The sequence below is a fragment of the Carcharodon carcharias genome, chromosome 5, assembly GCF_017639515.1.
Source record: "Carcharodon carcharias isolate sCarCar2 chromosome 5, sCarCar2.pri, whole genome shotgun sequence".
NCBI classification, from domain to species: Eukaryota; Metazoa; Chordata; class Chondrichthyes; order Lamniformes; family Lamnidae; genus Carcharodon; species Carcharodon carcharias.
In genome coordinates, this window is record NC_054471.1 from 83,034,122 (window position 1) to 83,049,561 (window position 15,440).

Consider the following 15,440-nt stretch of genomic DNA (forward strand, 5'->3'; position numbering starts at 1 on the left):
AGCACACTCTCGCTTTTAGGGAATCCACCCCCCCAGGCACAGGGAGCGCATAGCGCTTCCAGCTGGACGTCACGCTGGGTGGGCCTTAATTGGCCCACCCACGTAAAATGGCAGTGGGGCCCGCTTCGCTGGACAGGCAGAAACCCACTAAGTTTTTTTTCTGGCGCTAATGTGGGTCAGTTTTCCAATTCAGCACTAAATTAATTTAAAATGCTTTATGTTTACTCACTGACATTCGCTGCCACCATATTGTGTGTTTTTGTTGTCTGTTGGTTCCCAGATGTTGTTAATAATCACACTTTAAGCTTGTAAAGATCTGAAACTCTTTTGGTCATAACTTCCGAGCTCCCCAGCATCAGATTTGGTGGGTACCTCAAAGATGAGCTGGGGAATCCACCTTGGAACTTCACAGGTAAGGGTTTGTACGGCAGTTGCCCAGAAATACAAATTTCCTCTGGGCAATTGCCCCGCACTGAGAACCATCCAAAAATGCGAATTAAAACGCAAACTTCGGATGGCTCCAACAGGGTTACACCAATAAACAGTCAGAAAAATTAAATCCTCTTCTAACGTCTGAATAATTATTGTAAACACCCAGAGCCTACCTCCACCCATTCCCCCACCGATGTCTGACACTCCCCCCACCCCCACCTCCCCACAACCTCTCTGAATGTCTGACCTCCCCCCCTCCCCCCAATCCCTCCCACCTCCCAAAAGTGCTGTAAAAAAGGGGGCATGTCCTCCCTCAGTTCAACTCTGCTGGACTGTGAAGCTGGACTTCGGAGACAGCCGTGCTGCCTGGATCTCACTCAGCCTGAGTCAGAAGGTTGGGTAAGACAGGCACAGAATAGATTTGGGCCTGTATGCTTAATATTGCCATGTTATCTGGTTCAAAAGAAAAAACAGATTGAACTGGTTATCACTTCAGTCTCTAGTGCAGCTGTGAAATGTGGCCCCCTGGAACACTATCACATAACACACTAGTTCCTAGCAAAATATTTCCTAGCTATCAGATTTTTACAGACATTGCAATAACATATAACAGACAAATTACATTTTAAAAAGAAATTGTCTCCAGCATTTGCAGTTTTACATGGGCCTCAACTCCACGCCTGGAGCTTCAAGATCACCATGAAAAATTTCTGCCGCAGCCACAGATACCGGCAAAGGATTCATAAACAGTGAACTCTTAGGCCTGAATTACCAGCTCAGCGAGTGGGCACACTCAGTGGGCCCAGGAGAACAGTCAGGAAACGGACCGCCGACCGCAATTGGCCCCTGATCGCGATTTCACACTGGCTAGCCAATTGCGGCCAGCCAGTGTGATGCATGCACTTGATATGATCAGCGCTGCCTGGGTTGGGGACGGGAGGAGGGCGAGTGCTGAAGTCAGCACGGGCGCAGGGGAACGCAAAATGAAAGCTCCCTGAAGGCAGAGAGCTGCCTCAGGGGGCTGAAGAATTCAAATACAAAAAAATTAAAGATTTTTAAAATCTGAAAAAATGTCCACCACGCATCAGAATCAGTCACTGGAACATATATATGATCAAAATTCTGTCCAAGCATTTTAATTTTTAAAATTAATTTCAGAAACCTCATCCCACCCTTGGATGAGGTTTCCTGAAAAACGCAAAGGCCGCCTGGCCGATTCGCCCGTTCGCCAACAATAACGTTGGATCGGCAGCAATTGTGCTGTTAATGGGCTTTATAGCCCACTTAATTGTCGGTGGGTGTGCTTCCAAGTTTAGCGTGTGCTGACCAAAATATCTCACAAGTGCGCGATGACATTGGGATGCTCACCCAATGTTATCATGTGCTATTTTACGCTCAAATGTGGCGGACGTGCCTGCACACTGAGCGAAAAATTCTGCCCTCAATTATTTTACCTTTCAGGATTGAATTTTAATTTGGCTAAGAAGTAACTGCCTACAGTATAACTTGTAAATTTTGCATGCTGTTTGTATGCGTTGTGAAGGTCAAGACACAAGTTAACCTCATAAATATTTTTAATACCTTTATCTGGTTGGGTTTTAAACTCAATTAAAACTAACCTCTTTTTGTTTTAAACTCAAGAGCACCTGTCAGACTAGTTAATTTAAAACAAGCACATAAATAGTTCAGCATAGACAGTGAGTAAATAACTTCATCCTTCTAATCTCACAAAAAACCCTTGTTACAGTCAGACTTGGAGCAGTAGAACAGAGGAGTCATCTTTACCCTTCCTCACATGGTCATAACAGCGCAGGTGTTCGTTGTCCTGAGTACCTGTGTTAGTGTGCTCACTTTGCTGCGCACTTATGTTAATGTGTTCACTGCCATTTTTACATGTGTTAGCGTATTCACTTCCCTGATTATGAGTTAGTAGATGTGTTAATGTATTCACAAGGACATGTTAACATGTCCACTGCCCTGAGTACATATGTTAGCATGTTCACTGCCTTGAGCACATATTAGACTGTTCATTTGCCTGTGCACGTGTTAGCATGTCCACTGCCCTGAGTACGTGTTAGCATGTTCACTGCCGAGTACATATATTAATGTGTCCACTTCTCTGTGTACAGGTGTTTGTGAGTTCACTGTCATGTCTACATGTGTTAGCATGTTCACTTCCCTGAGTACATGTTAGCGTGTTCACTGCCCTCAGTACAAGTGCTCAGGTTCACTGCTCTGAGTGTTGGAGTGTAGCACCCTATACAATCCCCATCACTGATCGCAGTGGTGCTTGTCCGAGCGTGATTGGCCTACTCTGCGCACTGGTTGGTATAACGTGGCTGCCTTAATAAAGTGAAAAATCATTTCTGTTACAGTTTTAAAGACTGCCAGAGAGATGACATTTAAAACTCACATTATAGCACATTTGACATAATGGAAACGTCGATCAAAATTCAAACACTGCGGGAACACAGCAGGTCAAGGCGGCAAAGAACAGATGAGTTCATGTTTCAGATGACTCTACATCTGCACATTACAAACTTTATTGCACAGAACAAAGATTCAACAAGTGATTACTTTTATATTCAGTGCATTTAAATGAGATGTGATCTTGTCTGTAAGCACGGTTGTTAAGGCGAGAACTTTAGACATTATAGTCGGCAACTTTAAAATTGGCAATGATGGAAATGGGTAATGGTTAGTGCTTTTTGGTTGATGTAAGTGATTGCCTGTTTGAGGCAAGGATGTTTCAAGTAGTGGGGCATATTCTACCATCCCAGCTAAGAGCTACTGATTCAATCCAATCAGGGTGCCAATCTGGTGTCTCCCTGTCCTGATGCCCCAGTGTGTGTATTTGTGAACTTTTACCCCAGGTTCAGAGTTTCACTCAAGGTTTCAAATCAAAGAGTGGACATAATGTGGCCAATTTCCTTTAAGTGTTGACCAGAAAAATCAAGAGTGCCACAAGTCCCCATTCTCCAATCTGCATTCTTGGTGTGGAACCTAACAATTTGAGAACTGGCACAATTCTTTTGACAACCCAAAAGCAGAGAGTTGCTCAAAACATTTTTACTTTAAGCAGGAAGAAAATATATTTGGCCTAATTGTTTTTTGAAACCTCACCCAAGAAATCTAATGAATCCTTTAATGTTTTACAGAGAAGAAAGTCCCGCTATTCAGACCTGGATTTTGAAGTAAGTTTACAGGATGTGAAAATGCAATTAACCTTTAGTATTTGACGTTGTATTCATTTTTCCTGCATGCAATTGCCAGACAACTCAAGGCTCTCACCAAGATTTCTCTCAGTAGATGAGTTTGAGAATGTGACATGGATAAAACAGCTTTAATGTCTAGCTCTCAGTGACTGTTTCGAGAGCATCCTTCACCTTCTCGTAAATTCTCATCAGCCTCTTCCAGTCATTTTCCCACTGGAATTTGAGAGGTCAGAAGATTTCCTGTTAAGAGATAACTTATTCTCCAATTTCTGTGATGTAATGTCATTCCAAAAGCATATATGGTTTGGAGAAACTTGTTCCTAACACCGACCATTATTTTACAGTCACGATCCTAAAGAAAGTTGAAGAGACTCACTGTTTTATGTTTTAGCTGGCAAGCTGATTTCTTTCATTGAATATACCTAGCTGATTTGAGTAAGTTCACGTGAAACAATAGAGTAGAAGGTTTATTGTGTCATGTCTTTGGTTTACAGAAGGTCATGCACACAAGAAAGCGACATATGGAACTATTTCAAGAATTAAATCAAAAATTCCAGACTTTGGACAGGTTCCGTGAGCCCCCAAATACAGGCAGTGTAGTAAGTACAAATTCAACTTCAACTGGACATGTTAAAAAAAGGCTTTCACAGTCGAGAGTGTGCTACAATCCATAATGTGCAGCTGTACTTACCAGCTTCTTCTATTTGTTTCTAAAGAATGAAAAAACATGGACCGTCTCAGCAACAGGGTATGAGAGGGGTAGTGCAAGTGTAAGTACATCGGCTTCATTGAATGTGTGTGCCCGTCACAACTACATCCACATCTACCTTATCTCACTGTACCACTTCATAGCTCTGTTTCGTAACTCTGTGCTCCAGAGGTTTCAACACTTGATGCAGAAACCTAGGTGAAGAGTTAGGTCAGGGCGCCATCATGGGTAATAAGAGGGTAGGAGATGTGACTTGGATCAAGGTTAAGATATCAGCAGAAAGGGAGAGAATAAAGAAAGGAGTTTGTCATTAATAACTTTCATATTTTAAGGTACCTTTTAAGATAGTAAAACTTCCTTCCAAGATGCTTCACAGAAGTGTTAACAACCAAAATTTAACACCAAGACACATGGGGAGCTAGTAGGACTGGTGGTCAAAAGCTTGGTCAAAAAGATGGATTTTAAGGAGCATCTTCAAGAAGGAGAGAGCCAGAGAGATTTAGGAAAGGGAATTCCAGAGCTTAGGGCTCAGGCAGCTGAAGGCACAGCCAGAAGTGGTAGAGTATTTAAAATTGGGGATGCTCAAGAGTTCAGAACCGATACCTCGGAGGGTTGTGGGGCTGGAGGAGGTTACAGAGATAGGGAGGGCTGAGGCCATGGAAGGATTTGAAAACAAGGCTAAGAATTTTAATTTTAATTTCAGGACATTGGAATATTCTTTAAGAGTTGAGAAGTACACTTATATTAGGTTTGGCATGATATTAGCATATTAAGTCAGCCACATACATTGTTATATTGTAAGCATATGTCATTGCTGTGACTTCTTCATCCTTATTCCTTGAGGTGAGACTGTTGAAGGGCTCCATATACTCTCCCAGTGAGTGATAATCAGACATGCTGTGAAACAGAGATGATAGGAAGATTACACTGATTTCAAACAATGTATTTGACTGGTCACCAGTGGGTTTTGGAAGGAACAACTGATGCAGTTCATAGAGCTTGTTTATGAATTGGAGACTGTTATTAGTGACGAGGAGTGGCGTTCCTCAATGTGGGACAAATTGTCATCTGTAATTTTTTTAGGCAAGGTTATTAGGGGGTTACAGAACCAAGGTGGAGAGTTTTTTTTAATTCATTCACGGGATGTGGGCTTTACTGGCTGGGCCAGCATTTATTGCCCATCCCCAGTTGCCCTTGAGCTGGTGGTGGTGAGCTGTCTTCTTGAACTGCTGCAGTCCATGTGGTGTAGGTATACCCACAGTGCTGTTAGGAAGGGATCTCCAGAATTTTGATCCAGCAACAATGAAGGAACAGCAATATGTTTCCCAGTCAGGGTGGTGAGTGGCTTGGAGGGAAACTTCCAGGTGTAGTGTTCCCATCTATCTGCTGCCTTGGTCCTTCCAGATGGTGGTCGTGGGTTTGGAAGATGCTGGAAGAGCCATGGTGAATTCCTGCAGTGCATCTTGTAGATGGTACACACTGCTGCTACTGTGCGTCGGTGGTGGAAGGAATGAATGTTTGTGGATGTGGTGCCAATCAAGCGGACTGCTTTCACCTAGATGGTGAAAGCTTCTTCAGTGTTGTAGAAGCTGCACTCATCCAGGCAAATGGGGAGCGTTCCATCGCACTCCTGACTTGTGCCCTGTAGATGGTAGACAGGCTTTGGGCAGTCAGGAGGCGAGTCATTCATCACATGATTTCTAGCTTCTGACCTGCTCTTGTAGCCACAGTATTTATATGGCTAGTGCAGTTCAGTTTCTGGCCAATGGTAACCTCCAGGATGTAGTTAAGATATAGCTCAGCTATGATCTAATTGAATAAGGGCACAATTATAGTGTTTACAATACTAGGCTAGTAACTCAGAGGCCTGGGCTGGTGATCTTATAGAGTTCAAACCCTATCATGGCAACTAAGGAATTTAAATTCAATTAATTCAATAAATCACAAATTAAAATCAGTAATGAAACTACTGGATTGCTGTAAAAACCCATCTGCCTCACTAATGCCCCTCAGGGGAGGAAATCTGCCATCCTTACCTAGTCTGGCCTACATGTGATTCCAGACCCACAGCAATGTGGTTGACTCTTAACTGCCCTCTGAAATGACCTAGCAAGTCACTTGGTTATATTCAAGAAGGCAGCTCACCACCGCCACCTCAAGGGCAATGAGGAATGGCCAATAAATGCTGATCTTACCAGCTTTGCTCACATCCTGTGAATATGCTAAGAAATGCACGTCAGAGTAGGCTGAAGGGGCAGAATGGCCTTCCTCCTCTCCCTAAATAGGTCCCTGGAGCAACAGTCCAGGAAAGAAGGCCTGACAATAGCGGCTGTTGGACACCAAACCCTCTACAGTGTCTGCTTTATTTTAACCCAGCTTGATCGAGGCGAAGCCTTTATCAGTTCTGTGCTAAAAATTAAAGAACATTCCAAGGCTGTACCATGTTGCCACACTGAGCTGATTCTCTCCTAATGTTGATTTTCCTCCAGTCCAAGGAGTGCAATCCCTGCCCCTCCCATTTAAATTTCTCATCATGAGCCCCAGGTTCCACACCTAATTGTAGAGGAGGCTGGATGGTTAGTTTTGTAACTTTAGCCCTCAAGACCAGTGTCATTTGACCTAATGGAAAATTCATAGGCTGGAATTGTCCATTCTCATTGGCGGCAGGCATGTTTGGTTGGCGTGAGTGGACAATATGGCGAGAAGACCAAAAGTCGGTTTTACACTGTCTTGAAACCAGTTTGCGATCTTCTGTTCCACCCGTCAATGGCGGTCTATGTTTCCCATCATCCAATGTCAGGAACCTAATTTTAATGCATTTGCATCACTTCATTGTGCCCGCATGCCGGAATCGTCCCCCCACATCAAATCTACCAAGCACTTCAGAATGGCGTGATTTACTACTGCCTTTAAAAGTTGTGCACCTGGCAACCTGAACTTTGAGGGGAACTCGGAGGTGATTGCACACAACCTTGCTCAGTGCTCGATAGAATCACCTGTAGGGCATCGAGGAAGAGGCACTGCGCATTCGGGAGGGGGCACGGGCAAGTTGCTTTTTCCCAGCCTGCTTTCAGTGCAGTACTGGAGCGAGGGTCCAGTGCAGTTGGGCCCGATGGCGGGGATGGGGGGTTTGGAGTGGTTAGGGAAGTGGCCATGCACTTGGAAAAGCTTGTCAAAAGTGACCATTCCTCCGCAGCTGAGACGTTCAGCAGCAGCTCCATTGACATGCTTGGAGTCGGGCCTCTGAAGCTTTTCTGCCCACTCAAGCAACATAAAAGCTTGAAAGTGCCACCGAATGCTCCAGAACTTTTCACCCTTCGGGCACAGTCTGTAAATTAATGTGCATTTCGGGGGCAGCAAAGCGATTGGCTGACTAGGCAAGTTGTAGAATCCCTTTGTGAAGGTTGGCCATGGCGCAGTCACTGGTGGAGGTGCTCACAGCTGTATCTTTATTAAAGTTTGGACCAATATCCATCATGGTTCAAGCTAACAGTGCAGCCTTGCAGTGTGGGTTAGGAGAATGCCTGTGCCTGAGCTGAGAGCACAGCATGCAGTCCAATGGGCAAAGCTGCTGCCATTCGGTCAGGTGGAGGTGGGTGGGGTTTCAGACAGCCATGAAGTGCACTACACACTGGTCATCCAGTGGCGGCCAGCACTCTCCAGCATGTGTGAAGCGGCCTTGAGGTGCTGCCGGACGCTTAACCAAGAGAAGTCCTTGGGACGCCTGTTAACTCACGCATCTCTCTCTTTGATCTTGCAGGAGTAGAATATCAGGATCATGGAGCATGGTGATTTAGCGGTATTCCTCATGGCTTACAGGGAGCAGAAAAGAAAGAGAAGGTTGCACTGGCGAGCCTGGCTCGCCACTCGGAGGAACACCACTAATATGAGAGTGAGGCAGGGCCTCCTGCGCCCGCAGTTGAAGGTCATCACATGTGGACACAACGAGCCATCACATGTGGACAACTTGCTAGACCCAGGGTCCATGGATGGCACTTGTCATTCCTGCAGATGACCAAGAACCAGTGTTGCCAAGTGAACTAGTCAGTCACTTATGCCACCTGATGCAGGATTTGGCCAAGCGGATATAGAAGGCATCCACTGCCAGTGGCCGTGAAAATGACCACGATGCTTAATTTTTATGCCTTTGGTTCCTTCCAGGTGACCTGTGCAGGATTTCGCAAGCCTCCATGCACAGGTGTATCCAGATGTTCATGGACCCCATCTTCACAAAGACACAGAACTTTGTGCATTTCACCCGGGACCAGGAAAGCCAGGAAGCAAGAGCGCTGGTATTTCTGCAGATCTCAGGTTTTCCACAGGTGCAGGGGGCCATCGACTGCACTCAGGTGGCACTTAGATTTCCATGGCAACAAGCAATCAGCAATGTCAACCACAAGGGCTTCCACTCGCTGAATGTTCAGCTGGTGTGTGTCCACCTCAAATGCATCCTATAGGTCGGCGCACAAATCCCAGGGAGTTTCCACAACTCCTATATTCTCAATCAGTCTCAGATCCCTGACATCTTCCAGGGTCCACAGAAGCTGCAGGTTGGCTCCTCGGGGATAAGGGCTGGTCATGGAGGACATGGCAGATGATGCGAGTGCAGCAGCCTCAGACTGCAGCAAAGTGACGGTATAATGAAGCTCATGCCGCAACCTGGAATTTGGTGGAGCAAACGATAGGCCTTTTTAAAGTGATGCCGCGACAGGCCGGTGGAGCTTTGCAATACTGTCCCCAGAGGGTGTCACGCATCATTGTCACTTGCTGCACACTCCACAACTTGGCACTGCAATGGGGGGGAGGACCTGGCTGAGGAGGAGGTGGAAGAGCTGCACATTTCCTCCAATGAGGAGGATGTCGAACAGGATGACGAGAAGAGGTCCTCGAAGGTGAGGATGCTGGTGATGAGGCCATCACACTGGTCAGACAAGGCAGGCATGCTCGTGAGGCCCTAATAGCTGTAAGTTTTGTGGAGGATGATGACGAGATGCAGTGAGAGCAGTTCTGACATCCTCACCTTGCATCTGTGAACATTTGACTCCTGTGTAGCCGAGGGCTACTCACTTGTGCTCTTTGATCAGGCGACGCAGCAGTGAAACTTTAAATGCACCTGATCCTTTGTCAACCTTCAGGAGCACACCATTACCAGTCATAGATGCTGAAGAGATGGGAACCACCCCCACCTTAAAGGTGCTGAGAGCACGCAGAGAGATTGAGAGAACTCCATGACACCTGCCATGACATTCTGGCAGCAATGACAAGCACCATCGAGGTGCAGGCATCAGTAATGTGTCCAGTGAATCTGAAGCCAGACCGTCATTTTGCTCTGAAGCTTACACAGAACATAGGGAAGAGGTCCTGGACTGAGACACCTGCCTTTAACTTGTGCAGGAACCAAGATTTCACATCTGAGTGACATGAACACTGCTCATCAGAACAAGGAGCTGTAGGCTGGGAGACATTCTTGAGAGTTTATTTTCAATAGTGAACATCATGTACAAGTGATTAACACCCATGCCCAGGCTGTGCAATTACATCTTCTTAACCTTCCTAACCCTGCTGCTCTGTCGTGGTGCTCCCCAGACATCCACAGCGGAGGTGGGGGCTGACTGGTACATCCTGTCTGTGATGAGCTTGGTGGGTGTTCTCTGGAGGGCCGAGAGCTGGAGGGCCCCGGCCTGCTTTCGGGGGCCTGCTGTGGGCCAGATGCACCCTCCCCAGCCTGATGACCTGGAGCTGCTGGGGTCACGGGAAGAGGGGATTTGGATCAGTCAGATATTCCCAGAATCACCTGGGTGGGTGGCCCCTGGGTGTTGAGCTGCTGATCCTCCTCCCTATGGATGTCTGCCGCACTCACATCATCAGCCATATCCTCTGTGGCTAGCCCAGGCTGACTCCTTGAAGAGAAGGGGAAGCTGGAGTGAGATCGAGCTGCCCGCACCCCTCTCACATTGGCACTATTGGAGGCCAAATATGGCATCAGCGATGGAGTTCAGCCTGCACAGCAGTGCAGGAGCGATGTCCTGAACCAAGGTCTCCATGGCAGCCACCCTCCTACCAGTGTTGACCTGGTTGAGTTGGCATGACAGCGCTATCATCTCAGACTGAAGGCAGATGGACTCCTCCATCGTGCCTTGCAACCTGAGGAGTGCATCAGACATTCCTTCCTGTTGTTTCTGTGATTGTCTTTGCAGCTCCAACAGCTGATTGAAGATTGAGTCCAGAGGCTCGTAATCTGACTCAGACTCAGCAGACTCCTTGCTTCCAGCAGTCCTCTGAGTGACAGCGACCTTGGCTGTCCATGCCTCAACCTGCTGTAGAACAGATTGTGTGCTGTGCTCACCAGATTATGATACCGAATCTGCTGTACATCCAGGTCCCACCGAGGTGTGTGTCACTGTGCTGGTGGAGGGTGTGGGTGAGCGCCGTGATCGGTCTTCAACGGTGCTGCCCTCAGGGTCCTTATGGAGTAGGGGTCAAGGATGCCTGAGGGTGATGTGGCAGATATTCCTAGGAGAGAAAGTGGAGATTATTAGTGCTTGGCAGCCGCAGGAGGCATGATTGGGAAATTTGCAGATGACACAAAAATTGGTTGCATAGTTGATAGTGAAGAGGATAGCTGCTGACTTCAGAAAGATATCAATGGTTTGGTTGAGTGGGCGGAGAAATGGCAAATGGAATTCAATCCAGAAAACTGAGAGGTAATGTATTTGGGGAGGGCAAACAAAGCAAGGGAATACTCAGTAAATGGGAAGTTATTGAGAGGGGTTGAGGAACTGAGAGTCCTTGGAGTGCATGTCCACAAGTCCTTGAAGGTGGCAGGACAGGTGGATAAGGTAGTCCAGAAAGCATGTGGAATGTTTTCCTTTATTGGGCGAGGTATTGAATACAAAAGCAGGGAGTTAATGATGGAAAACAAAAACAGAATTACCTGGAAAAACTCAGCAGGTCTGGCAGCATCGGCGGAGAAGAAAAGAGTTGACGTTTTGAGATGGAACTGTATAAAACGCTGGTTAGGGCACAGCTGGAATTTTGTGTACAGTTCTGGTCACATTACAGGAAGGACATAATTGCTCTGGAGAGGTTGCAGAGGAGATTTACAAAAATATTGCCAGGGCTTGAAAATTGCAGCTGAGGAGAGATTGGATAGGCTAGGGTTGTTTTCCTTAGAACAGAAGAGGCTGAGGGGTGACCTAACTGAGGTTTACAAAATGATGAGGGGCCTAGATAGGGTAGACAGGAAAGACTTGTTTCCCCTAACTAATGGATCAGTTACCAGAGGGCATAGATTTAAAGTGATTGGCAGAAGGATTAGAGAAACATGAGGAAAATCCTTTTCACCCAGAAGGTTGTGGGCGTCTGGAATTCACTGCCTGAATTGGGGTTGAGGCTGAAAAGCTCAACTCATTTAAAAGGTACTTGGACATGCACCTGAAGTGCTGTAACCTGCAAGGCTACAGACCAGGTGCTAGAAAGTGGGATTAAAATGAACAGCTAGTTTCTTTTTTTCTCTTATAGGCCGGCACAGATACAATGGGCTGAACGGCCTCTTTCTGCACCATAGCTTTTCTATGGTTCTATGGAACAGTGGAGTATCATTGACAGAGGGATGATATGGTGCAGGGATTCTCACGTGGATGCTTGCTGCCAGCCTCACCGTCACGGCAGGAATGGTCCATGTCCTCTCCGGACAGCTCCAACGCACAATTCACATTGAGGACCTTGACGTCCAGCACTCCGCCCCCGGCCTGGGACCTCTCCCGTTGATTATAGAACTTGTCCTGCACAAAGACAGATGGAGAGAGTGTGAGCAAGGCGCATGCCAGGCCAAATGAGAAGGACGCCAGGCGTGTGTGTGCTGAGTGGAGCCATGGACGGGCTGAGGAGGCAGTCTCCAGAGGAGATGAGACCAGATGGAGACGTGAGGGTGTCTGTGAGAGAATGGGTGGTGATGTTCCTTGAGCTGGCAGTGAGTGAGATAGAACAAAGAACAAAGAAAAGTACAGCACAGGAACAGGCCCTTCGGCCCTCCAAGCCTGCGCCGATCATATTCCCTGTCAACTAAAACATTTTGCACTTCCGGGGTCCATATCCCTCTATTCACATCCTATTCATGTATTTGTCAAGCTGCCTCTTAAACACCACTATCGTACCTGCTTCCACCACCTCCTCTGGCAGCGAATTCCAGACACTCACTACCCTCTGTGTAAAAAAAACTTGCCCTGCACATCTCCTCTATAGTTTTCTCCTCTCACCTTAAATCTATGTCCCCTAGTAATTGACTCTTCCACCCTGGGAAAAAGCTTCTGACTATCTACTCTGTCCATGCCACTCAATTTTGTAAACTTCTATCAAGTCGCCCCTCATTCTTCGTCGCTCTAGTGAGAACAATCCAAGTTTCTCCAACCTCTCCTCATAGCTAATAACCTCCAGACCAGGCAGCATCCTGGTAAACCTCCTCTGCACCCTCTCCAAAGCCTCCATATCCTTCTGGTAATGTGGCGACCAGAATTGCACGCAATATTCCAAGTGTGGCCTAACCAAGGTTCTATACCAGTGGTTAGATGCCAATGAATGTGCGACAGGCTTGTGAGTGGATGAGTTGGGAGTGATGAGATGGTTGACTTGCCCTGGTGGCACAGATGAGATTATTCATCCTTTTTCTGCGCTTGATAGAGGTCATTGTGGCAGGCCTCCACAGGTGTCACTGAATCGGGGAGCTTGAACTCTTCTTGCCTTCACCTTGGCTGCAAGTATTGAGAAGAGTGCACACAGCTGCAGTTTAAATATGGTGCCCGGAGTGAGGAAGTGGCGAGGTAACAGCGTGGTAGGCAAACCAGAAGCCGCCCGCCAGCAAGATGGTGTTTCCTGTGACTACATAATTTATGAGGCAGGAAGGGGACGATGGCACGAAAGTCTGCCATTGCAGCCGATGGGTAAAGCGTCACTTTTCATACCTGCTACCGCACTCAATGTCCGCCCATAAACTTACATTGTTGTTGATCTACAATTCTCTCAGCTCTCTCCACGTTGATTTGTTTGTACTTAGTGTAGTTGATGAAATGCGAACTTTACTTTTGCAGCTACCAGGACTCCTCAAATGTAAAAGGACTTTGTTACCCTCTCAAGGGCAATCATGTTGGGCAACCCCAACTGCAGGCGTTCCACCAGGTGATGTCTAACTGAATACAATAACTTTCATTTATATAGCTCCTTTAACATAAAACATCCCTAGGCACTTCACAGGGGCATTATGAGGCAAAATATGATACCGAGCACAAACAGTGCTATTTTTATATGAAAATATCACATTTTGTTATTGCAGCCTTTACAGACACGCAAGTAGTTTTCTTGGCTGAAAAATGTGTATAAAATATTTTAAATGTATAGTGTAAAAAAATTTTGTCTACACGTTGGTTTCATCTACTTATAGGGGCAGGATTGATCAAAGAAATTGGTTTTAAGGAGTATGTTAAAGTGTGAAAAGAGATGAGAGAACGATAGAGAGGTGGAAATATTTAGGAAGGGAATTCTGGAGCTTAGGTCCTTGGCACCTAATGACAGCCATCAATGGTGGAGTGGTTAAAATTGGGCCAGAATTGCAGGGGCTGGGAGGGGGGCAGTGGGGAGTGGGGACTCGAAGAGCTTCATAAGGTTAGAGAGATAGGAAAGCAGAGACTTAAAAACAAGGATGACAGAAATAATTGAATTTTTTTTCATTCATACACAGTCTCTTTGAAATTGTGCCCTTTTAGTGTTTGAGTGTACTTAATAAATCTCCATCCAGCAATGTGCAGAGGTTTCGAACTGTAAGCAAAGTCTATCCTAACGCTGGGTTAATCTGTTCCCACAGGACAACCCAACACCCAGCAAGCATGAGTGGGATGTTTACAAGAACCCCGGTGACTACCAACACTATTCACCAATGAATGTATTGGATGCAGAAGCAAAAGAGGCATTAGAATTACGACAAGCAGAATGGGAGAAGTGTCTCTCTATGCCCTTAGACGTGCAGGAAGGGGATTTTCAAACTGAAGTTTAAATTCAAGTCGATCACAAGTAAAATCTCTTGCACTTCAAAAATTTTTACAAAAACCTGGTCTGTATGTCTGGACTCTCTTAGAGTAATTTAGGGACTTTATGCACCAGGGAAAAGATGTCCATGTCTTTAACATTTCTCACTATCTTATCTAGTGAGATACAAGATGTACAATTATTACCATCATGTGTTGTACGTTAATGTGGAATGAATTGTAAGGTAATCTTTATAGATAAACCTCAAGCGAAGATACATGTTGTAATAGCTTCATTTGGTTTAGTTTTAAAAGGAAAACTTCACCATGAAGCACAATGTATATATTTATGCAGTTTTTAAGATTTATAACAGTCTGTTTGGCCATTACTACACTTTTTACTTTATAATATAAAAGCAAACAATTTTCTGTCATTTAAATGAATGGTTGTTGAGCTATGTTCTTCATTGCTTTCAATGCAATAAAGTAATACTCTCACTTTTATATGAATAATATATTTCACATCTTTATTATTGCAGATTTCACACGAAAGCACAGAAATAGCTTTCTTGGCTGCAAACGTGTACAAAATATTTAAAATGTTGTATGGTGTAAATAAATTTTTGTCTACATATTAGTTTCATCTACTTTCTACATTTTGTAGATTATTAAGAGTCTGCATTCGACAACTGTAGTTCACAGTCGGTTCACAATTATAACAATGCCCGTGGAGCTGGATAGTGCACACTAAGTTAAAAAGCTTGCACTTCAAAGAAAAGGAAAGCTCAAGACCCCCACAGATTTCCATCAGTGCATGAGGTTTCTCAATGCCCAAGTGTTCAAATTGGTTGCCACGTTTCCTTTTTACGAGTGACTGCATTTCAAATAGTATTTCATTGGCTATAGAGCATCAAGATGTAATGAGGTTGTGCTTGGCACTATATAAATCCAAGCTCTTCCTCAGTGAGTAAAGGTAGTGCTCAATATCGGTCTGACTTCTACGAATCAGCATGACCACTGATTTGATTTCCCCCCTTTTCCTGGGTTGACGGTATTTAGTTTTATGCA

At 45.5% G+C, this 15,440-nt stretch overlaps 1 protein-coding gene across 1 annotated transcript in view; it reads left to right on the forward strand.

Moving 5' to 3' along the window:
• Positions 1–15,004, forward strand: part of adgrb3 (adhesion G protein-coupled receptor B3) — a 1,012,398-nt gene extending 997,394 nt beyond the window's left edge. The window contains exons 29-31 of the mRNA XM_041188763.1: positions 3,591–3,626; positions 4,142–4,246; positions 14,213–15,004. Of these exons, the coding sequence (XP_041044697.1) occupies positions 3,591–3,626; positions 4,142–4,246; positions 14,213–14,401 (330 nt within the window). The 3' untranslated portion in view covers positions 14,402–15,004. The remainder of the gene's footprint in view (positions 1–3,590; positions 3,627–4,141; positions 4,247–14,212) is intronic.
• The last annotated feature ends 436 nt before the right edge of the window (positions 15,005–15,440 follow it).